General features: G+C 45.2%; 1 protein-coding gene across 1 annotated transcript in view; it reads right to left on the reverse strand.

The window, feature by feature from the left end:
* LOC310786583 (receptor-type tyrosine-protein phosphatase S-like) overlaps positions 1-25,969 on the reverse strand; it is a gene marked incomplete at its 3' end in the record, with an annotated part of 381,361 nt that overhangs the window by 241,271 nt on the left and 114,121 nt on the right. Inside the window, 1 exon segment of the mRNA XM_083647811.1 lies at positions 1,456-1,601. Coding sequence (XP_083503937.1) covers positions 1,456-1,601 — 146 coding nt within the window.

Genomic DNA, 25,969 nt, shown 5'->3' on the forward strand with positions numbered 1-25,969 from the left:
GTCGTTCACGCTGCAGCGTGTGTCCCCCCCCTCCCCCGTGGTCGTTCACGCTGCAGCATGTGTCCCCCCCCCCTCCCCCGTGGTCGTTCACGCTGCAGCATGTGTCCCCCCCCCCATCCCCCGTGGTCGTTCACGCTGCTGCGTGTGTGTGCGTCTATCCCAGCGCACCGCCGGCGTCGTCGTTAACGAAAGTAACTTTTTAATTAAGAGGCACTGAGCATCAATCAAGACTTTTAGAGAGATGCCATCTGCGGCGCCTGGCGAGAACTCAACAACAAACATCATAAATAACACACACAGGCAGGGCCCGCTCACACAGACAGACAGAGGGCGCTATGCAGCAAGGACCCAGCGCTGCATAGCACCATGTGACAGACAGAGGGCGCTATGCAGCAAGGACCCAGCGCTGCATAGCACCATGTGACAGACAGAGGGCGCTATGCAGCAAGGACCCAGCGCTGCATAGCACCAGGTGACAGTGAGAGTCAGACCGGACAGAGCTGGAGGAATGTGGAGGACTCTGCATGGCATCGCCAACTGACTGGAGCTAAGAGTGGAGCTGCAGGTCGCCTACAGCAGTGTTTCTCAAAGTGGGGGTCCGGGCACCCCCAGGGGTCCTTGAGGGGGTTCCAGGGGGTCCCCAGGAAGATAGCAAATAGAGAATCCCCCCCCCCCCCCCCCCCCCCCCACAATCCAAATTAACAATCTCACCTGATCCCCAGTTTGAGAACCACTGGCCTAGAAGTTAGAGAAGCTGGATCGTGACTCAAAGGTTGGTGGTTCGAGACCAACAGGAGAAGGCTGTGGCGGTACTGGGAAGCACCACGATTTGACTTTACGAGTATGTAAATGTAAATGTGAGGCGGGGCGGAGCTGAGAGCGAGCATGTGTGTTCACTCAGTGTCGCCTGGATAAATAAGGGTTAAAAAGTAGTGGAATGCTGAGACATCTGACATCTATTGCTTCTGCCTTCATTGCATGTTTGACTTTTTAAGTGACAGTGAATTTAGTCTACTGGTGGAAGATCTGGTTGATTTCATTTGTACTGAAATACATGAAAAATGATGCATTACACTCCAACAAAATGAGTTTTGACAGAGGTAAGAGCGATGTTTCCTTTGTGGATTTGGAGATCTTGGTGAGTGTTCTGAATGATTTATGTTGATAGTGGCTGGGCTCCAACTCGCTCTATAGTGCTGTGATTATTCGTCACATTTTAAATATCACAATATGAGAAAAACAGTGTTATAAAACAGCTGTAACAACTGTATAATCATGTGTATTAGAAGTAATTAAGGCATTTTATGCATTTCCAAAACACGTAGGAACTGCTTTTTCCAAATAAGCATACCCAAATGCAACATAATGTTCACATGGACATTCTTGTTGTCAGCTGCAGAGTTGCCCTCCACACCTGCAGGGTGCAGTAGTGAGTGGTAGGATCCGGTGACTTACCTCTATACGCTGGGAGTTGACTTTCTTGCCTTTCTTGTTCCAGCTCACCCTCGGCTTGGGGTCGCCCGTCGCCTGGCACACGAAGGAGACCACTCCCCCCGAAACACCGATCTGGTCCACAGGAACTTTAGTGAACCGTGGTGGAGCTGAGGAGAGAGAGAGGGAGTCTGTTTTTATTTTACCCTTGCTTTGGCAATGTAAACGTATGTTGCTCATGCCAATAAAGCCCCTTTGAATTGAATTGAATTGAATTGAGAGAGAGAGAGAGAGAGAGAGAGATAGAGAGATATATTAGTACAAGTCAGGGGAGCAGCCTTGTGCCACTGGAGCGAACTCGATTCCTTTGGAGTCGGCACTAAATAAATGTAATTACATTTCAGAGGGGGCAGACTTCCAAGTGACCCTTCGAGTGCACATGCATGTGTGCACACACACACACACACACACACACACACAGACAGACAGACAGACAGACACAGACACACACACACACACACACACACACACACACACACACACACACACAGAGGCCAGTCTCCCATACTCTGTCACACATACTTCTAACCCCTTAAGCCCCAGGCAGTGCAGGCACACTGGGCCGTCGGTCAATGGCGGCTCATCGGTGAGTGTCTGTGGCCCTCGTCTTTGTGGCGTGTCCCGCACCGCTGGTGTCCCGCACCGCTGGTGTCCCGCACCGCTGGTGTCCCGCACTGCTGGTGTCCCGCACCGCTGGTGTCCCGCACCGCTGGCACTAGTCGGCATTGACGGCAGCTTTTTTGGCCGATTCAGCATGTTCAGTGTGAAGAGAGTGGCGAGAGTGGCAGAGGTCCAAAATGCGTGACTAATGTAGCTGTCATGTGTGCAGGGGAATATTTCCAGGAAGTATGTTTGAATGCATAAAATAAAGCTGATAATATACAATTTGATTGTTTAAACGTCTTAGCCTTTCAAAGTACATCACAAATGGTCCATTCTGCTGCAACTCCACCTCGCTGCTTAATACAGAACCTTACTTCTGGGAATTATGGCAAGCGGGGAAAAAAAGGTCCATTGGAGTGAATGGAGATGACACAACTCTTACTGTATATATCTATGGCTCAGACCATGTTGAATTGGCTTCTGGCTGTCGGTGAGAGAAACCACTCTGATTAGCTGGTGGTCAGCAAAGCGAATCGGTGCACCAGAAGATGTTTGTATATCCGAAGGTTTGTATATCCGTAGGCGCAGAAGTTACGTGCTAGTTGACCGTTAGCTTTGCGGTGTGTTAAAGTGCAACTTTTTGGCCCTGACACAGGCGGTGTGAGGCAACGCAACAGTGGCCCTTAGTTGCCGCTAGTTCTTTGACGTCGGGTTGGTGTGTCTGGGCTTTCCACCTCTATTCTATCTCATTCCCACTCTCTATCACACACACAGACACACACACACACACACACACACACACACACACACACACACACACAGCAAACCTCCAGAGCAGAGTGGGCGAGTGAGGGAGACAGAGAGCTTGCATCTGAGAGAGAGACAAGGCACATACGCAGACAGACGCAAGAGAGAGAGAAAGAGAGCCTGTGTAAGAACAGGGTAATTACACTACAGACAATCCACTCTCTGACGCCCAGCTGAAATATTCATTGGGGCAATGAATAAGTAAGCCACTCATCCCTGTTGACTTGGATATCTGAAGGTCTGGCTACAACATGTAGACAGAAAACTCCATTAGATCTCTGAAGGTCTGGCTACAACATGTAGATACAGAAAACTCCATTAGATCTCTCAAGGTCTGGCTACAACATGTAGATACAGAAAACTCTGTTAGATCTCTCAAGGTCTGGCTACAACATGTAGACACAGAAAACTCCATTAGATCTCTGAAGGTCTGGATACAACATGTAGACACAGAAAACTCCATTAGATCTCTGAAGGTCTGGATACAACATGTAGACAGAAAACTCCATTAGATCTCTGAAGGCCTGCGTACAACATGTAGACACAGAAAACTCCATTAGATCTCTGAAGGTCTGGCTACAACATGTAGATACAGAAAACTCTGTTAGATCTCTCAAGGTCTGGCTACAACATGTAGATACAGAAAACTCTGTTAGATCTCTGAAGGTCTGGCTACAACATGTAGATACAGAAAACTCCATTAGATCTCTGAAGGTCTGGCTACAACATGTAGACACAGAAAACTCCATTAGATCTCTGAAGGTCTGGCTACAACATGTAGACACAGAAAACTCCATTAGATCTCTGAAGGTCTGGCTACAACATGTAGATACAGAAAACTCTGTTAGATCTCTCAAGGTCTGGCTACAACATGTAGACAGAAAACTCCATTAGACCTCTGAAGGTCTGGATACAACATGTAGACACAGAAAACTCCGAAAGCACTGAAACAACACAGAAAACTAACTGTCATACAGTAGGTACCACACAACATACTATGAGTGAGAAAGCAAATATGACAATATGGCTTTGTCTTTACATGATCTGAAGATCTAGGATGACTTCACATACTCTATGCTAAAGCCATCACACTGACCCATGAGAAAACAGACAGGATCATAGACATTGACGGATAGATTTCTGTCCTTTGAGAGCATCGACTTTGCTCACAGCGGCGTTACCTCCATAGAAGAAACTAATAATAAAGACGACTACACAAATTAAATTATATAAAGTCAATAAGAAACTGACCTGGGAAACCTACAGTGCGTACAGTCATCCCAACAATAATAACAGGCTTTCCCTGTTTTATCTTTGTTTTGGTTACATGGTCTCTCTGTTTGCAGTTAAAAGTTGCTGTTAGGTTTCTGAAGATGGCTGGTGCGCAGGTTTGATGCATTGGGAGCGTCCATAGTAAAAATGTATGCAGCCCTGATGCTGTAAGGCACGGCCCTTTGCGTGGATTCTTCTGGGGGTGGGAGATTTTGTGCTCATGTCTAGTGGTGGGTTTGAAACAACAAGCCCGGGGGAGAGAGGTGGAGAGAGAGAGAGAGAGAGAGAGAGAGAGAGGTTGGGTAAGAGAGTCTCTTGGGGAACTTGTTAAATCTGAAGCATACAGATATGTGGGGATGATCAAACGGCCGGCACGCAACGACAAATTAATAATTAAGGTGCCACGGGCCAACAGCGTTCTCCAGGCCCCGCTAAACACACATGAAGGAGAGTTCCTGCATTCATTAATAGGCAGAGAGAGAAAGAGAGAACTAGAGAGAGAGAGAAAGAGAGAACTAGAGAGAGAGAGAGAGAGCTAGAGAGAGAGATAGTAAAGGAAGGAAAGGAGGCCTCAGGATAGCAGAAGCATTCTGTGCAAAGTTCACTTCACGCCTCCACCTCCCACCCCAAAGTACTTCAGATGCAAACATGACAAGCATGAAGCACAAACTAACTCTTTTATTTATCCACAGCTGCTAAATCACAACAGTTACTTTCACTCGTCCACCAGCCAGCTAGAAGTAGAAGAGCATCTGGAAGTACTGCTAACACGGCTGCTAGAGTAGACACACTTTCACCACCAGCCTTTGACTGATGGCTGGTTTCTGCCAATGCTAGATCCACTTAACCTTCAAATTCAACAAACCACATTGTTTTGCAATGCCGTCTGGATTGTGTCAATGTGTCATTCTAGCTAGAAGCATATTCACCATTATGCAAAATAAGTATATTTTCCTCCGCTATCAGCACAAAATGTGACCAAAAGCTGAGCTGAAGCAAACTACAATGCAGACACTAACTCCAGCCAGCCACAGTATAGCTTACAAAGCTCTGCTCTTTACAGTATTGAACCACTCGTCTCTTTTTAATTGAACATCATTGCCATGTGTCTGTGCACCTGCACCTGTAAAAGAGACAATATCAACTCCTGGTTCTAATGCAACATGTGGGTGTGAATAGAGGTGTTAAGCGTGCAGTGCATGCCGTGCAGCAGCTTTCACTGATTTCAAAGCATTCAAAGGAAGCCTTCCCTTCATGGTGGATGGCAGACTGCTGTAATGCAGCTTAGGGGGGTGAGACAGATAATAACAGACCTGAAGACATTACCTAAACCCAGCCTAAACAGACCTGAAGACATTACCTAAACCCACCCAGCCTAAACAGCCATTACCGCGTGCTTGAGTCAACTTGTCCCCGAGTGGAGGTTGGGACCGCGTTTGTCTTTGATGCAGAGAAAAAACGCGGCTGGGACAGCAGGGATGGAGCAGGAACAGTCGCCGTGGGGCCGGACGGACGGGCTTCTCCTGGGAGTTCTTCTCCCAGCAGAGCGAGTCTGGGCCAAGGTGCCTTTACTGTGTGTGACGCAAGGTTCCACTGCACAACAAAACCAGACGGTCCATGAAAGAGGTGGAGAGCAGGGATGGAATTATTAGTTTCATGATAAACCGTGATCAAATCCAAATCTTTTCAAATTAAAACAGTGTCGGTTTGATTACGACGGCTGCACAGAGCACTGTTTGCTTGTTTATTCAAAGTTTACGCCGCGTGTCCAAATTGCAGCAAATCCTACTGTTATGTTATGATTTAATGATTATGCAAGCAAAAAGTGCATAGTGCTGGTAATTGTAATTGTATGTGTAGTTTTCAATAGAAAGCTTGGTGAAATTATTTTAGTGAGTGTATCAGTACTTTTTGAACATTTTAACAATGCCGTGACAATACTGATAAGCGTGATAATTTTGGTCACTACAAACATGACATGAAATGTTCATAGGGTTTCATCTCTAGTGGAGGGCGGTTGGTGAAGCAGGGCTTGTGAGCGAATGTGGCTGCTTCAGATGTAGGCAGGGACAGTGAAGGAGCAATACTTTTCCTCCCTTCCTACCATCAAGCTACCTTCAAGTCAGCCATGTCACCTGCAGTGGAGGTTCTTCAACGGCCAGCAACAGAAGCATGTGGAAGCACTGCACAGCTTGCAGGTTTGAATGTGTGTCACTGTGTGAATGCAAGGCAGGAGGGTGCTGGAAACGAGCATACATGCTCATTAAGCCTTCCTGGTCAAATAAAGATCAAAAAAGGCTTTCAACTAGCAGCCATGTGTCATTATGTAATATTATGGGCTTCCCATCTTGTCAAACTACCAATCAGCGGCCTCGGCTTCTCACCTGCAGATGAGCAGAGCTACTCTAATCTAGTGTCCTCTAGAGAGAGAGTGGCGTCAGCGGAGGACCAAAATGCGAGACTCATTAGCCAATGAACAGCCAGGAATGGGTCTCGCGCTACTTTTGGATGCTACAATAAAGCTGATAATGTACAATTTGATTCAAGGGGGGAAAAACCCTTTCAGAGTACAACACAAACTGTCTATTTTGCTGCAACTCGACAGTGCTGCTTAATCCAGGCCCTTACTTCCTGGAACTCTTGAGAGTAAAAAACTGGTCCATTGGAGTGAATGGAGATGTCGGGACTCTTCTATCTACATGGCTCTGCTCTAATCTTGCTTTGACTCGTGGCTGCTCGTTTATATGGTCCTTTGTTCTTGGCTACATTTGTAGCCATCTAGTTTGTATGCTCATCTAGAGCATGGCACCATGCTAAAGACGTACTGATGTTACTGTAAGGCTCTTCAGATCAAAGTACCTACTGACTCCATGACTTGTTCTTTTTAAAGCCTCTGATAATCAAAGCAATCAAAACCAGTATTAAGACAGTAACAAATGTGATGAAACTGAATTGTGACCAACAGCTCCAGTCCTCATACCGAACACAGCATGCTATTTCAATCAGACTGTTATTAGTTACATTAAAGTCCGCCAGAGGTCGCCGCTACTTCCTGGTTACAGCTCCCAACTCTCAACCACCTTGAAAATGGAACTATGTTGTCATTTGACTTGTGAGGCCGGGCTGGGTTGACGGAAGCAACAAGCTAAACAGCTGTCTGTGTACGGGGGAGAAATGAGGACATGGACCATCCTCTCATCCCACCTTCATGAGAAGTATTAGAAGGCTGCATCGCCCGCAATCATTTCCACGTCTGAAAGTATTGATTGTGACCTTCCACTGGTCAAATGAGAGCATATTGATTGGCGTCCTTCAACATATCTCTTATCCCTCGTTAAATCTCAGACATCACATCCATTCCTGTTGAATTGAGCCGAGGCGGGAGCTCGTGGTATCAAGTTGCGCTCTCGTCGACAGCATCGGAAAAGGTTTCATACCAGAACACTTTAGATGTTTTGGGAAATGTTTCGCTACTTGATACTCATCTGTCGATATTTCCAAACCTCAGATCCATCATAAATGTTACTACGCTGTCAGCAGATGTTTAAGAAAGCTAAATATTTGCTATCTTATACAGTTTTCATTGATCGAGGCTTCAAAAGCACATACAGCTCCATTCTGCGTGATGTTGATATTGTAAGGAAAAGTCTACAGAGAGCCCATGGGCAGATGCCACTTAAAGCTGTAAGCGATAGTTTAGGGAGGTATACTGTAAAGAAATAGACAGTGGTGGCAGTCACTGTCGTAATGGATTGACCCTGCATCTATCATGTATTAGCAATGCAAACAACTTACAGTACTTGCATGTTACAGAATATAGAAAAGACAATTTAGGAGACAAATTTCAATATCTGAAAATAACAAATCTTAATCTTTTTCTAGCAAGCATGCAGTAAAGAGTAGGCCTGCATCTAAGGTATGTCAAGATCATTAACAAAATGCTTAGAGCCTTTAAATCACATTATCCAAAAACTAGCCAACAAAACTTCCCTCAAGTCAACAATATCTACAATGCACAATGTGGGAGGCCAGGAGCACGATAACTAGTTTTTGGCATTGCACATTTTCCAAGTTCCTTCTTGAAACTACACAGCACAGCTTTAAAGCAGCAGTGTGTGTATCTGGATCAGAACCTCTGCTCTGCATTTGACCTGCTGCTGCAGTGAGCGGCTCCAGGCCCGCGCTGCAGACAGAGAGGGCTTTACACAGCACGGCCTGTGGCTCTGGCTCTGCTGAAGGCAGATTAGTTTTCCCCTGGACCGCCCCACAGTCTCACCCGCTCGCTCTCTGCCTCTCACTCATTCTCTCTGGTCCTGTTCAGGAGATGAGAGAGAGAGCAGCTGCCTGTGTGACCATCTGAATTCACTTTCTGATAGACAAATGGGAAACCCTTTCGTTCTTTTTTGTAATCAATTTCCCCCCCGTTTCTCCCCAATTGTACTTGGCCAATTCCCCCCTGCTGTCCTGGTCGTTGCTCCGCCCCCTCTGCTGATCTGGGGAGAGCTGTAGACTAGCACATCCTCCCTCCGATACGTGCAGTCACCGCCTGTTTCTTTTCAGCTGCCAGACTTTCACCAGCAGGATGTAGCGTGTGAGAGGATCACGCTATTCTCCCCAGTTCCCCTCCCTCCCTGAACAGGCGCCCCAACCGACCAGAGGAGGCACTAGCGCAGCGACCACACATACCCTTAATCTGGCTTCCCACCCGCAGACATGGCCAATTGTGCCTGCATGGACACCCGACCAAGCCGGAGGTAACACGGGGGCTCGAACTTGTGACCCTCGTGTTGGTAGGCAGGGAATTTACCGCTGCACAACCCAGATACCCAGACTTACCTTTTTGATGTGAAAGCATCTTACTGGAACACTGGCAGAACATCGGTTTCAACTCATTTTTAAATGATTAAATGTACTATGATCTTTTTTTTTGCCTCCTAAAAATGTGTCCAAAGGCATTGCAGGTAGCTGCTGTACACCTTAGCCCGCCAAACATTATGAATATATTTATCGAGAAATCTGATATGTTGCATGTTTTTTTTCCAAGCCTACAGCAGACTAGATAACTGCTACCACAGGGGCAAGCTGATTCTATCTACAAACGATTCAGGCGAGCGAGCAGAGAGCTCAGAGCCAGATGAGGTGAGACTACAGCCAAGGAGGAGAGCTCAGAGCCAGAGGAGGTGAGACCACAGCCAAGGAGGAGAGCTCAGAGCCAGAGGAGGTGAGACCACAGCCAGGGAGGAGAGCTCAGAGCCAGAGGAGGTGAGACCACAGCCAGGGAGGAGAGCTCAGAGCCAGAGGAGGTGAGACCACAGCCAGGGAGGAGAGCTCAGAGCCAAAGGAGGTGAGACCACAGCCAGGGAGGAGAGCTCAGAGCCAGAGGAGGTGAGACCACAGCCAGGGAGGAGAGCTCAGAGCCAGAGGAGGTGAGACCACAGCCAGGGAGGAGAGCTCAGAGCCAGAGGAGGTGAGACCACAGCCAGGGAGGAGAGCTCAGAGCCAGAGGAGGTGAGACCACAGCCAGGGAGGAGAGCTCAGAGCCAGAGGAGGTGAGACCACAGCCAGGGAGGAGAGCTCAGAGCCAGAGGAGGTGAGACCACAGCCAGGGAGGAGAGCTCAGAGCCAGGATGGAGGGCAGAACAGAAAGTGCTGTGTAATATTTCATCAACTTTTCTCTGCAGCTCTCTGCCTTGTTTACCCAGCATGCACCTCTCTACTAGGGCTGGGACGGATCCACGGGTAATCCGTGACCCGTATGGATCAGCCCCCACGGTTCGGCACACGGTTCGGGAACGTCGTGGTCCGCGGACCCCCCCCCCCCCCCCTTTCGTTTCATTTAACGTTTAACGTTAGTGTATGAGAACGCCTGCAGCGCAGCCAGACACAGACAGGCATCATCATGGCAAGCACAAGTGAGCTTCCTCATCCCTTCGCTGTAAAGTCTATCTGAAGGCTGTGGCTAGTGGCTACTAAAGACAGCAAACTTATTTCAACACTTCTGAAAAAGCACAGGAATGCGAGCAGCATGTTGCGCGCTGCACAATATAACGAGAGCCACAACACGCACACACACACACACACACACACACACACACACACACACACTAACACACGCGCACACGTTTCACACATTATCACCGGACGGTGAAATGTTGCCTTGGACACATGACACATAACAACAAAACAACACGTGGGGCCACCGAGTAGCATAACGTAGCATCAACGTTATGTTTCCAGACTCACCCGGTCTGGTCTGTAGCCTACTCGTGTCAAGTGACTACGTTAGCACGCAACAGCCAGGAAGTTAGGCGCAGTGCCACCTAAAACAGGAAGTTGGGTTCTGCCTTCAGAGTAAAAGCATAAATTGTGTCATGAGAAAAAAAAAAATTTTGAGCTGTGCAGGGCAACAAATGGTTAGAGAAGTATAATAGTATTAAAAATTCAAATCGAAAATCTAATTTTGAGAGAAAAAAATCTGATATAGCCTATTTTTTTTTTTTTGCTGATCCGAAAAATCCGTGATCCGTGGCTCAAAATCCGTCACGCGATCCGATCCGTGGGTTTTCTGATCCGTCCCAGCCCTACTCTCTACCACACGTGATCGTTTTGGGGAAACAGGAATGTTATTACACCTACAGTAATTGGCTTTCACCCTTTCACTCTTTAACCTCGCTTACTTGTCATGTTTGTAATTTAGGAATGATTTCACTTTTGCAATCATTATAAATGTCTCTAAACTGACAGCAACATGGACACGTAATTATCACCTCTCAATGGGACTTTGGCACTAGCAAATTGATGAATTGCTAAACTTCACCATTATTTCATTTACAAGAAGTGAACACAATTTGAGAATGTAGAAAGATGACTGTTCTCATCATAGTTTCACTGTTATTTCTCTACCTACAATACAGACAGTCATGGAATTCTGGACAAAATCATAATAGCAATACAGATTTGGGCCAAAATCTCATCAAATGTGGGTCCGTGCGTGGCTCTATTGTGCAGACAATTAGGGCTCCTTGATATGAAAAAGGGTGAGAATCATTGAAGCATAATGCAGTCGAAAGCATCCAACATGGCCGCCAAACCAGCAAACCAGGCCTGAGGCAGTGCTTACAGCCGGCCGACAACAGACAGAATAGCAGAAACCTGTTTTAAAGGAGACGCACGAGCAGTGCGTGTGCGTGTGCGCGCGCGTGTGTGTTTGTGTGTGATGTAAGCGTGTGTGCATGGCTTTGTGTTTTCATACACATGCTCTCACAGACCCATCCTTCCTCGAGTGTAGCTCTGCAGAGAAAGGCTTGCCCGTGGCTGTATGCCTGTTACTGCCTAACACTATGCAATTATCAGTGTGTGGTGTTTGTGAGAGTGTGAGAGTGTGTGTGCAGTGTGTGTAGTGTTTGTGTGAGTGTGTGTGTGTGCACGTGTCAACTATGATGAGCATAATTAACCTTTTTTTCAATGTTCCTCTGGGGAGCTGCTGCCAGTTACTGTTGGCTTTGACCCTTTCTTCTGGATCTGAACCTGGCTGCCACACAGGCGGTAATTGCGGCGTTGAAACGTTGAGCGGTGTTGGGATTTAAATTGCTTTATGATTTTCAACATGAAAGGCTCTCTAATGCAGACACTTTTACATTTGCATGCTCGCCATTAAGCTGACACTTAATGCCAACCCAGGGGGCAACCTCCGGCTCTGAAAAATGAAGAAAATGCCTTAAACCTGCATTCTCTCTAATGGCCAGCACGGGGTGACCCCACTGGCTCCAAAAAGAAGTCCGATTGTATGGAAGTCAATGAGAAATGACCCAATTCTATCTTTACAGTTATATACCTATAGCTTGTGCCTCAAAATGAACGTGGTAATGATTTATTGGGGTTAAAATGCTACGCCTAGTGTAGCACTTATACGCTCTAGGTTAAAATAGTAGTGTAGTAGTGTAGCACTTATACGCTCTAGGTTACTGTAGGTACAATAGGTCAAAGCAGCATTTCTATAGCCTGGGTAAACCCATCCCCCACGTGACCTGCTCTCAGACCTGTTCTCAGTCACGTGGGGGCTGGGTTTACCTAGGCTAGCATTTCTATAGTGAGGCAAAATTAATGTCAAAGTTGTTGGGGAAAACTTTAAATATCTTTTCCTATTCATCATGACGAATATAAACATCCTCTACTGTCTAATGCACTCCTGTGAGTCGTCTGTGTTGTCCTGCACAGCTCAATGCGTACAGAATGGCACTTACACAACCAGGGTGTGGGGGTGTCCACTCCCCCCGGTGGCTCCTGTGCTAAAAATGCACAAACACCTGGTGCTGTAAGGCATTTTCTATAAAAGCCTCCACCAAACGCCATTCGTGATGTTACCAGAGATGACATTGGAAAGGACATCGCCCCCGCAGTGGCCATTTGTCCCTTCCACCAAAGTCTGCCTCTATTCCCCAGGCTTCCTTCAGACAGACAGAGCTACGGCTCTGCCCAGATAAGCACACAAGACCCATCTTTATCTGCCCGGCAGGGGGACGAGGCCTGGGCAAAAATAACCTGCGACGGACGGGGGCCCCGGCTATCTTCACAGGGATCACGAGAAGAGAGCGCGGATCCCACCGAACACAACCGACCACCGCGAGGAACTCACACTGTGCATGTAGACACTTGTTTAGCTAATGCAGCAACCCCCTGCTACTGACCGCTGCCTCTGGTGGCCCTGATAAAATAATACGCTGGAGACAGGCATGTGGATGTGAGGCCGCTCCATTTGCAGTGATGGGAGGGTTACTTTTAAAATGTATTCCACTACAGATTACTGAATGCATGCCCTAAAATGTCATTTGTAACGTATTCCATTAGATTACTCACGTTAAGTAACGTTTTCTAAATACTTTGGATTACTTTTGGAATACTTCAAAATGGTCTTGCTGAGCCCATTTGTCACTCAGAATGTACGCAAACGTGAGGGCAATGCCCACTGACATAATGTTGCGGGAGAAAACACATTCCTGAGCGAGTCTCCTCCAACATTGCCATTCTCGTGTGGTGTGTGGCAGGCATATGAATTTTAAAGCAAATAAAACAACAAACAAATAAAGTAATCCCTTAAAGTAATCTATGTTTAAGGACAGTAACTGTATTCAGAATACCACCAATTTCAACTGTAACAGAAATGGAATACAGCTACTCGTATTTTGTATTTTAAATACAGTACTGTATTCACCCAGGTGGGTGCCACACATCGGTGGTGGATGAGTTGAGTTCCCTCCACTTCCGCGCTTCCCTCAAAGTGAAGCACTTTGAGTGTCTAGAAAGGCGCTATATACTGTAAATCCAATCAATTACTATTATTATTGTTATTATTATTATTATTATTATTAATACATGTATTCCATTACCCCCAAACCTGTCCATGTGTTGTACTTTGCTGTTGTGGTTTAGCAAGGGGGTCTGGGGGATGGGAGGGCCCGGGGCCTGGGATGGCGGATGGTGTTAGCATTAACAGTAATCGATGGAGGAAAGCTTCTCTGGGGCATAAATAGGAGCCATTATCTGCTGAATTAGGAAAGTGGACAAAATGACGTGGATCCATGAGGTGATTTACAGAGATAGAGAGAGGTGAGGAAAAAGCCCACTTGTCATCCATCTTGCTACAAATAGGTGCGTTTCACGGCACATGAACGTTTACGGCACTTTTTTTGCCAGCGTGGTTTAAAAAGGAACATTTTGACCTTTTAGAGGTATTACTACTAGAGATGGGGAGCCGATACTGGCCTATTTTGCTGTACTCTACTTGCCCGATACTGACACGGCCGTGCGCCCGATACCACTTTAAGGCCTAAACATGGTCGTCCGTCCGCCTCGAATTGGAGCCGTCTCGCCGTCTGGCGGCGCCAGCGAGCCCTACATGCTCGGACGCCACTACACCCTCCCTCCTCCCACCCCCCTCCTCCTGTGGAAGCTCCGTGTGAAAATGGCGGAGATTGTGTGCCAGGCAGTCTGAATGAAATTGAATGTAACGTTCCCAATTCTATGTATTAAATTCTAAAAAACGACCCTCAACATTTGGGAAGGCTAAGCCACACAACTAGTTCGTTATAATCTAACATCATGCTTTGAAAGGCGACTTTACGACGAAGAGCCAAGGCAACGGCCAATCACAACTCTCCTGCAGCTGTCGTCACGCACATATCGTCGCCGTGAAGTCACATTTTCGAGCAGCCCCCGTCAGCCGACGGCGGCCCCTCCCCGTAGGACGGCGCTCCACCCGCCGTCACACGGGGAGGGCGGGGCGAGGCTCTGACGGACGACCATGTTTAGGCCTTTACACCTAGAGCATGCAACATGACATTAACCTCAACGTAGCAAGCCAGCGTCAGGCTCACACAGCTGTTAATGCATGCAGAGAAGCTTCACTATAACAGCCTGTTTGTTTGCATCTCTACCTGGAGCGCTTTGTGAGGAGAAATAAAAAGCTATCAGGTCAGTAAGCAGCTGAGTGAGCTACAGCCTGCACCGCTTTGCTCGCCTATTCACTGTCTACTGATTAGCTCTGCAGTTAGCCGCGTAGCCTGCAACAAGCTAAAACACTTTCTGTTCAACTTACAGGTTAACATTAGTTGCTCTTCTAGCAGACAACACAGTGCTGTGGAACAAGCAAAGGCTTACCAGATCGTTGTAATACGTGCTACGTGTCCCGTAATCCATACTGCCTTAACGTTTAACGTTTTAAAAGTGGAGCGTAACGTTAATGTCCGCAAATTTAGCAACAATTGTCACAATTGCATTTCCGGTTTATTGGTTTTGCCTTCAAAATAAAAGCACGATCAAGTTTGTTTTTACAATAAACATTAAAGTAGTAATCTAACTACGAGACCCAACATAATGAACATAAGAACACAAGGAACCTCTATTTTAATGTTTGAATGAAAATAGACCAGCAGAACAAATACAAAGGAGATGCACAGCTATGTGGTTTAAAGGTTGATTCATAGCATACTTCTTTATTTAATTGGAAACCTTATTTCCTTATTTAATGGGAAACTTTTGTTTCATAAGGCATCAAGAGAAGAGACTATCAAGTACAGGTGATACCCATTATGCGAAATGTGTGTGGTCTTGCAAAAACTAGGTAGCCTACTTCTGCAGATAATATATACTAAAGAAAATCACTAAAACCCATAATCTTGAAAAGTTATCTTTTAATTAACCATAAGGTGTAACAAAAACACATTGTCGACCACAAATTAAATACTCAGTATCGGTATTCGGTATCGGCAAGTACCCAGATGTCAGTACTCGTACTCGTACTTGGTCAGCAAAAAAGTGGTATCGGGACAACCCTAATTACTACTCACAATAAAGAGATATTACTACTCACAAAGAGGTATTACTACTCACAAAGGGGTATTACTACTCACAATAAAGAGCTATTATTACTCACAAAGAGGTATTACTACTGACAAAGGGGTATTACTACTCACAATAAAGAGGTATTACTACTCACAAAGGGGTATTACTACTGACAATAAAGAGGTATTACTACTCACAAAGGGGTATTACTACTCACAATAAAGAGCTATTATTACTCACAAAGAGGTATTATTACTCACAAAGAGGTATTACTACTCACAAAGGGGTATTACTACTCACAATAAAGAGGTATTATTACTCACAAAGAGGTATTACTACTCACAATAAAGAGGTATTATTACTCACAAAGAGGTATTACTACTCACAATAAAGAGGTATTATTACTCACAAAGAGGTATTACTACTCACAATAAAGAGGTATCATTACTCACAAAGAGGTATTACTACTCACAATAAAGAGGTATTATTACTCACAAAGAGGTATTACTACTCACAATAAAGAGGTATTATTACTCACAAAGAGGTATTACTACTCACAATAAAGAGGTATTATTACTCACAAAGAGGTATTACTACTCACAATAAAGAGGTATTATTACTCACAAAGAGGTATTACTACTCACAATAAAGAGGTATTACTACTCACAAAGAGGTATTACTACTCACAAAGAGGTATTACTACTCACAAAAAGGTATTACTACTCACAAAAAGGTACTACTACACACAAAGAGGTATTACTACTCACAAGCTAATTGTGTCTCCTCTATGGGAATTTGGGCAGAAGGGGGCAAACGGGGTGAGAATGCAGATGAGAGCGATATCTATTGAAGCTCTTTCCACTGTGGCTCTGTCCTAAGTCCCTCTGAAAGGTTTAGAACTTAGTCCACACATTTCCGTCCTTCTCCATTCCACGGCACACTGCACAGTCTATATACTGTCTATATGCAACCTATAATCTACTGACTATTCTGGGATGTCTAGGACGTGCATGAGAGCAATGTGGATGTCCACACGCTGCTCATTTACAGAAGTGGATTTACAGAAGCTAATCCTGACCGAGATCAAACCTGATTATCATATTATAGCTGATCAGAAGACACATGACTCTCACACACACACACACACACACACACACACACACACACACACACACACGGGCAGGTCGGTTGAATCGCTAAAAAATATCCAATGAAAAGTGAGGGGAATTAGTGTAATTGGTTGTTTTTGCTCTGAGGACACATTGGCCTTTGAGTCTATTTACACGGGCGTCACTATACTGTATGTCACTTTAAAGCTCTGTTACTTTGTACTTTCTCATTAGGGGTTCAAGCCCTGAAGGGGCTGAAACCCTATTGTTTTTCTAAATCCGAATATATTATTATTATTGTTCATCTGCCCCGACGCAAATTCCCGTGAGTTGGTAAATGGTAGAGACCTGACATTTGGCCCAATGACAGATATTGTTGGCAGGTAGCTGCTCAAAAAAGATTTTTCGAATCGGCCTGAAGGTGGCGCTATAATCGATGGTTTTACGTTAAAGGCTTTAACTTCCACGCCGTTGGTCCGATTTTCAAACTTTTTTTTTCCAGATGTTCAGGTGGACCTGCTCTACAAATTTGCCATAAGGACCCTCAATGTCCGCCTGGAAAGTTTTTGAGATATTTGGAAAAGTTTGGAAAACACATTTTTTGCATCTCCTCCTAGACCGTTTGACCGATTTGCACTAGAATCTCCAGGAAGCATCTTTGGAGCAAGCTCTACAACCGTGCTTTTTGCATTTTTGAAAATCTACTTTAGTTTCGGAGATATTGATAGTTAAAGTTGAGAGGGGCGTGGCCTCACAGCTAAATTGTCATTACTTCATGACCGATTAAGGAATCTTCACAAAACTTGCAGGAGGTCTTCGGAGACCATCCCAGACCATGCGTGTCAAATTTGGTGCAATTCCACGAAAAGGGGGCGCTATAGCAGCATTCAGTACCTGTACCTTCTAAATTGTTTGATTTTGAACGGCGGCAGGAAGTGCGGATTCATTGTCATTATGGCCAGCCTTCCTTCTTGTATGACACTTGACACTTCTGAGCTGATTTCAGAAAAGAAAGTGTCATTTGGCCTGTAGGGGGCGCTATTGTTTGCCTATGGGGGGCGCTACAGCAACGTATCTCCGCAACCGTAACTCGTAGAGAATCACGGATGGCGGCGTTGGACTCGGGGTGAAAAAGTAGTGGTACGAGGCCCGGGATCACCATCGCACCTTCCGTTTCCCATTTATTAGGGGTTCAAGCCCTGAAGGGGCTGAAACCCTATTGTTTTTCTAAATCCGAATATATTATTATTATTGTTCATCTGCCCCGACGCAAATTCCCGTGAGTTGGTAAATGGTAGAGACCTGACATTTGGCCCAATGACAGATATTGTTGGCAGGTAGCTGCTCAAAAAAGATTTTTCGAATCGGCCTGAAGGTGGCGCTATAATCGATGGTTTTACGTTAAAGGCCTTAACTTCCACGCCGTTGGTCCGATTTTCAAACTTTTTTTTTCCAGATGTTCAGGTGGACCTGCTCTACAAATTTGCCATAAGGACCCTCAATGTCCGCCTGGAAAGTTTTTGAGATATTTGGAAAAGTTTGGAAAACACATTTTTTGCATCTCCTCCTAGACCGTTTGACCGATTTGCACTAGAATCTCCAGGAAGCATCTTTGGAGCAAGCTCTACAACCGTGCTTTTTGCATTTTTGAAAATCTACTTTAGTTTCGGAGATATTGATCGTTAAAGTTGAGAGGGGCGTGGCCTCACAGCTAAATTGTCATTACTTCATGACCGATTAAGAAATCTTCACAAAACTTGCAGGAGGTCTTCGGAGACCATCCCAGACCATGCGTGTCAAATTTGGTGCAATTCCACCAAAAGGGGGCGCTATAGCAGCATTCAGTACCTGTACCTTCTAAATTGTTTGATTTTGAAGGGCGGCAGGAAGTGCGGATTCATTGTCATTATGGCCAGCCTTCCTTCTTGTATGACACTTGTCACTTGTCGCACGCACGCTATTGTACAGACAACAGACACACCTATACTTGTATCACAGTGGGTATATCACTCATGGTCTCACTCTAATTTGCATACTGTATGTTTTCAGCAGCTCCAACTCTTCTCTGTTAAAAAACACATGCAAAAAGTGTACTGGAAGCAGGAATCCAGTGTGATTTGACCACATACATATAGCTTAACAGTAACTCTGAGCAGGAGTGTTGCATCTTGGGTAGAGAGAATGATGTAGACAAAAATAACACATTAAATTAGCTGTATCTCAGAAACCATACAAGGTACAGCTACGAAACTTGTTAGGGAGGTTCACAGAGGGGTCTTTTACTATCCACGGAAAAATTGCACCAATTGACAAGATGGTGGCGCTATAACAGCCCTCCTTACCTTTTGGTCCATAACTTTTGAACCGTGGGGTCTATCGTCAAACTTATTTTTTCCCTGGATTCCGTGGGTCCTCCCGCATCTACTCAACTAGGCCACGCCCCTTTCCGCCAACTAGATTTTCCGCCATTTTGAATTTTGTCCAAAACAGTTTTTTTGCGCTTCCTCCTTGAAATTTTGTCCAATCTTCACCAAACCAAAGCACACATCATGTGATGAGTGTCCTGCACAACACTTTCGTGGTTTTTGAAAAAAACGCACCGTTGCGATATGTGTCACCCTCTGGTAAATTGAGTACAATCTCGCCAAGTCGAAATCGCGCAATTGGAGTTAGTAGTTTGATATGTGAAAAAATGCCTTTTTCTTTTTTTTTTATAATTACACAAAGGAGAGTATGGACTATCCATCCCACATCAAATGGAGTCGTTATATAACCAGTAAATAGGTATATTTAGCGATTTAAAAAATCAAGATTTTAGTCTTGAGTCGCCTAGCTGAGGGGGGTTTTTCATTCATTTGCATGCAGCGTTTCACTGGCTTAACTCATTCACTGCCAATATCTGACTGGCATTTTTGGCACAGGCCAAGTATTTCCATAATGTTTGGTCATCTTTCAAGACCCACAGTAAATTCTGTACTAGGACTACAGTGATGTCCAATACCTCGAAATGAAGATCTAAGTCTCTACTTTCACCCCCAAAAAGAAAGTTAGCTTTTAGCATGTTCTGTACTCTACTTATAACCCTTTTTATACACCCCATGTTCACCAAAAAAGCCTGTCTGGGAAGAGAAAAGGGAGAAAAAAGCATTTTTGTAAAAGGGCACAATCTCAGGCATAACTCACTCTCAATTCTTTTATTTTGAACTGTATTGACATCAGACATGTAAATATTATTCGTTAGGACACAAATGACAAAACAATATATATATATATATATATATATATACTAGGGCTGTGCCGATTCACTTATCTCCCGATTCGATACTATCACGATACTTTGGTGCCGATTCGATATATATTGCGATTCACGATTATTGCGATTCTACGATTATTGCGATTCGATATTACGATTTATTGCGATTTTTGTTTATTTTTTTCTTTTCTTTTTTCAGTTTGTTTGCTTTTTTACACTAGATTAGAACATGGGAAAAGTTGAATCATACACTAGAGACTGTATATTATATATCATGAGTAGGGCTGGGCGATATAGTTAAAAACAGGGGCGGACTGGGATCATAATTCAGGCCGGGCATTAGATACCAAGCAGGCCAGGCCGATATGGGCCAACGCGCGTGAAATTTGGGCCGTTTGAAGCCAGATTTGGGCCGTTTGAAGTCCAATTTTACAATGAGATGCACCCACTTTAACCCTGAAGTGTAATTATTACTTCAGACTAACTAATAAAGTAATAAAACCACTAGTAAACCAGTAGGCGGCGCCTAGCCTGCTGTTCAGTGAGTGGCCTGACTGCAAGCACCAAAAAAAAAAAAAAAAAAAAAAAATTTTTTTTTTTTTTTTTTTTAATTTGCGATTATCGATTCTGGAATAAAAGATCGATCCAAAAAATCGTGACATTAAAAATCGCGATACTTAGGTGAATCGATTTTTTCTCCCACCCCTAATATATACACATGAAGTGCTTTTTTTTTACATTCAACAATGCAGTTTACTCGGTGTGAGTGTGCAGACAGACAGACAGACAGACAGACAGACACACCGACAGACAGACAGACAGACAGACACACACACACACACACACACACACACACACACACGATCCCCCTTTTAGATTTCTAACCCAACATAGGATAAGCAATAACCACGCCCTGTGGCGCTGGGATTGGCCAGGAGCAACACTGGAGGGCACGCAGCCCAGCGATTTCATGAACCAACTGAAGAGCTCTTGAGAAGGACAGCGGGCTGCTGTGAGTGCCTTCTGCCCGCTGCTGCCTAGCTGTTCCTGTGTTTATTTTTGATTTGTTCTGGTACACCCGTCCTCGTCCATGTCTCCCTGTCATATCAACTCTGCTATTTGATCGTTCCCGTTTTCCCCTCGGCTATTCAACACGTCCTCACCGCCCTCGCAAACTGATCGATCATTTCCTCATTCCTCCGATGATCAAACACATCTCTTGATTACTTTCTCCCGTTTTCTCCTGGCTGGCACAGAGGAAGGCGACTCCAGCTCGTGCAGCGCGCCGAGGGCGTTTCAATGGCGTTTCTCCTGTCTGCACAAGGAAGCGTTACCCGTTCTCTGCTTTTCCTCTTGCTCAATTTCAAAACAACAGCTGCGGTATGTGTTTGATCGCGTGCTGTCGGCTACCCTTTGAAGGCAGGGACCTGTGTCTGTGTCACAGGCTGGGCAAGTGTTTGCTGCAGGCGCTGCACCAATAAAAACAAAAACACGTCAAACACGTCCTTGGCGGGGAAGGCCATTGCTGATATTCAGTCAATTCAGTCTTTGGCGGTGAATGAGTTAATGTCTGCTATTGTTCCAAGTTTCGGCCAATGAGCCACATCAATAGAATTCAGCGTGTTACATGGGGGCGGGGTGCAAAGCTCTGTTTACAAGTGACAACATGGAGGGTCACTGATGAGGACAGTCTGTGTGGATTAAAACTGATGCAGGAAGTGCAACACCTCTGGCTTTTCCTCACCTAGTCCTAGGTGAGTTTAATCATGATCCCTAACTATCGTTATGTCTTGTTTCTGTTTTAGGGACTGTGCGACCATCTAGTTATGGTTGAACGTGGGTTTTAGTATCGCGTTATGTGTGTATTGTTGTCGAACAGTAACGAAGAGTATTGAAGGAAAGAAGCAACCATTCCTAGACCATGTGTGTCAAATTTTGTGCAATTCGACCAAAAGGGGGCGCCATAAACGCCAGAAATGGGCGTGGCTAAACATAAAAAAGGCTAACTCCACACCTGTTTGTCCAATGATCGCGAAACTTGTCAGCTATATCAAGGAGGATGTCCTAGTCAGAATCAGAAGCTTTGTCATCTGCGCAAGGCTTGAACCCCGCCCATCGCCGCTTGCGGCTATATTTTAGAGATATTTCTGTCTGCTCCATATTTTGCTCTTGCTGTGATCGCTGCGCTGCATACTGCACAAAGACACATTCCTCCTGTGTTTACTCACTAGGGCTATTCAAATCATCTTGAATCTTCAATGTTGATGCCAACAGCGTGGACAGCGTGTGAGCGAGGCTCTTCCTCGATCAGGCTGTCTGCAGGCTTCACAAAGCCACATTTAAGGGCCGCTTTCATACCAACAATCTTTGGTCCGTTTGACTAAGAGCACGGTGCGTTTACTCTGTAAGTCCGCTTCGTTTGGAGAGGTGAGAGCACGCAACTCTGGTGCCTAGAAACAACCAAATCAAGGTGCTCCTGAAAAGTCGGACTCGACCCGTTTCCAAGTAAACCACACACAAACATACATATAATGTACAGATACACAAACACACCCAAATGTACACAGACGAAAAAAAGACGGGCACACACACACACACACACACACACACACACACACACACACACACACACACACACACACACACACACACACACACACACACACACACACACACACACACACACACACGCACGCTCCAGGCCCAAACAGCCAAGCCCCATCAATCAGGACCAATTCTCGCAGGCTGCCCGGGCAAAGAGCCATCGCTATGGAAACCTAGCCTTTACTGTAAGCCCCTCCTGCGTCTTCCTGTCTGGAGGTTTTCACACGCAACCACTAACCAATCACAGACCAGCAGGCCAGGGAGGGGGGGGGGGGGGGGAGAGAGATAGGGGAGAGGGAGAGAGATAGAGGGGAGATAGAGGGAGAGAGAGGGAGAAAGAGAGGGGGGGATGCGTGAGAGAGAGAGAGGGAGAGAGAGAGAGAGAGAGAGGGAGAGAGAGAGAGGGGGATGCGTGAGAGAGAGAGAGAGAGAGGGGGGGGGGGATTATGTCAACATGGAGGATTTGGTGTTATAAGGAAGATCTTCAATGAGGGCACTGATACCTCCACACTCAAGAAAACAGAAACAAATGAGTGAATCTGGGATGAGACTGAGTTTCTCTTAAGCAAAACATATTTAGACAAATGCTCCAGTGAAGCTGGGGGGGACAGCAAAAAAACATCCATCTTAACAAGTCATTCAATCTCATATTCAGTCTTCAAATCAGATTTTTCTTAAAACAAGGGAATAATTCTGACAATGAGATAACTCCACCAGTTTCCAATGCAGTTTCATTCCATTCGTGAATTTTCTCAGTCTGGGAACCTGACGAATCTGCCAGCTCATGTTGCTCTGGCAGATGCACCTGCCCCCCATCCAGCTCAGACAGATTTCCACCCCACCTGAAAGTGGCTGGGCCAATCACAACAGTTTATATGACCGGCTGGGCCAATCACAACAGTTTATATGGGGCGGGTTTAATACCATGACTGACAGAGGAGCGCCAGAGAGGGTTCGAAGCCCCGTTCAAACGTCAGTTTCATCACACGTTTCGTTGCTCTGATTGTAGGTCTATCAAAATTGCGTCCAGAGGCATTTTGGTCTCTGTCATTGCTAACGCGCTAACGTTGCTAAATTGAAAATTGAACAGAGTTTCCAGACTCATTGGCATTTGCAAATTGGTCTGGCGATATCAGGCTAGAATGTTCTACAAATGAGTGCCAGTACCTTGAAACAAGTCAGAAGATAAGGCCGATCACTACACTATTATCAAGAAAACGATGCTTGATTAAAAAAGTGGATTATCTCACCACACCTCAATAACTAAATGAGTTAAGATGGATTATGTATTTTTTGCAGTGAAGATTGCAGTTACAGTATAGCAGGCAGCTCTCAGGTGCTGAAAATGAGCATGCTCTGTCAATCATCCCTGGATAAGTAAAGGTTAAAAAAATCCACGTCCAAATTAATCTGCTGCGGCCGTGTTCCACAGGGGGCGCTTTGGGTCAGCACTCTGTCACCATGTAGCCCTTAGCTCGGCCGTCACAGCTAACGACTTAATGAAACAATCGCTTCTCCAATTAAAGCTGGAGCAGGAGAGGTTAATTGGGATTTGCTCTGGTGGGGGGGGGGGAGAGGGCGAGCGAACCCAGTGGTTCACCAAGTGAGTACTGTATGTGCCAGTCAACACACGTTGGAAAACTGTCTAACAAACTCATTTAATTTCATATCACAAACTCAGTTCATTTCATATGGAGTCTGTCAATGAAATCTGCAAACGGGGCTAGATGATTGCACTTGTTTCAAAACAAGTCAACATGTTTGATGAATTTTCCTGAAGCGAGATCACAAGTGGAGAGAGATGTGTGCCTTACTTCAAAGCAGCGACACTTTTTTCCCAGACAAATCGCAAAATTAATTGATTTCCACTGGCAACAAATTAAATGATCTCACCCCTTTAGCAGATCTTTTTCACTCTTTTGAAGTAAAGTAAAAAAAAAAAAAAAAAAAAAAAAGATTTCAAGCCTCAACAACAGTGGATATAATAACGACAGAATGTTGTTGCAGCGTCGGATGGGAAATCCTACTAACAACTCGAGGTGAAAGTACAGAAGCCCAGGAGGCCCACACTATACGACACACAGCCCTCTCTTTCATCGTAACTTTGTGCTTTGCCTTTTGAACCGTCCCTGTTGTATCACAGTGTGGGGCCTCTCCACATACACTTGCAGGACTTGTGCTCTGCGCTCCATCGGGGACTTGTGGAAGGATGTGTGGATAATAGAAGTTGTGGAGTGCTAATGCCCAGAGGTGAAAAACTTTGCACCGACCACACGGCTGTCACAGTGAGGCTGCCATTCTAAAATAGAGTGGCGCGCTCATAATAATACGCACAAATTGGTCCCATGGAAACCCTCTGCTGCTGGCAGAGAGGGGGGGGAGGGGGGGCACATTAAGTATCATTCTACCCCGTTAGAAATAAATAGGCTGGTTCGTCAGAGGGAGGAGGGAAATGAAGCTTAAGTGCAGGTCCGGTTTCAAAATGGCCACAGAGCGCACACAGGGGAGGTGTAATGGGAACAATTTTGTGTCATTTTGGAGACTATCTCTGGATGCAATTGACACTCGTTGACTCATAAAATGAAGAAAACACCTCCAACCTCCAAACAAAGGTGGCCATATAGGTCTGATCGAAATGCGGAGCTATGGGGAAATGGGTCTCCTTGACACAGGTATACATGCAGGTAGGTACAGGTCTCTCAATTGAAAAGATACCCAAGATGGAGAAAAATAGATGAAAGCATACTCACTAAGAAAATCGCAAAGCAAAGCCTAGCATCTTATGCTGCACTCTATGCGGTCTGAAGAAAATAAGTTTGAAAAATATTATCAGAGTAACACAGTCATGCGTTGAGGAGAATCTTTTTCTTACTGTGCCAAATCATGGGATTCAAAAACCTTTGAAGATGTAAACTTAGACGGGGGGGGGGGTTTGTAGTGCTCATCAAAGCAGGAGGCATTACAATTTCAAAGGCCACCTCCTTGGTGGTGTGGTGAATTCATTTCTCTTGGGAGAAGAAGACATGGAGGGATAGCTCCTTTCACGCACCTCAATCACCCGCATTGTTCTGTCAAACTAGGCTCACATAACATGCCTCAAACTACTGGACCGAAGAGAGACTGAGGGAGACAGAAGCACCACCAGCATTGTAGAGAGCTATTTGATCCACTGTGGCTGACTGGAACGGAGCTTCTGCACAGCACTACAGCTCAACAAAATGGTGGTCACCACTAACAAACTGTGGCTAGAACATCATCTTCTGGAAACTATTCAACCATTACAAGGGATGAACATTTTTGGCCGATACCGATAACTGATATTAACATTGCTGTTATGGCCGATAACTGATATTATTCACCGATGTCGATATGATCGGTATGAAAACTCTTCTATAATCAAATGTTGTACATACTGAAAAACACATGGAAACCCTGTGCATTTGAAAAAGCAATGTATTTCCCAGCAAAAAAAACATTTGGAAAAGCCCAT

The sequence above is a fragment of the Poromitra crassiceps genome, assembly GCF_964638095.1.
Source record: "Poromitra crassiceps genome assembly, chromosome: 12".
Taxonomy (NCBI): Eukaryota; Metazoa; Chordata; class Actinopteri; order Beryciformes; family Melamphaidae; genus Poromitra; species Poromitra crassiceps.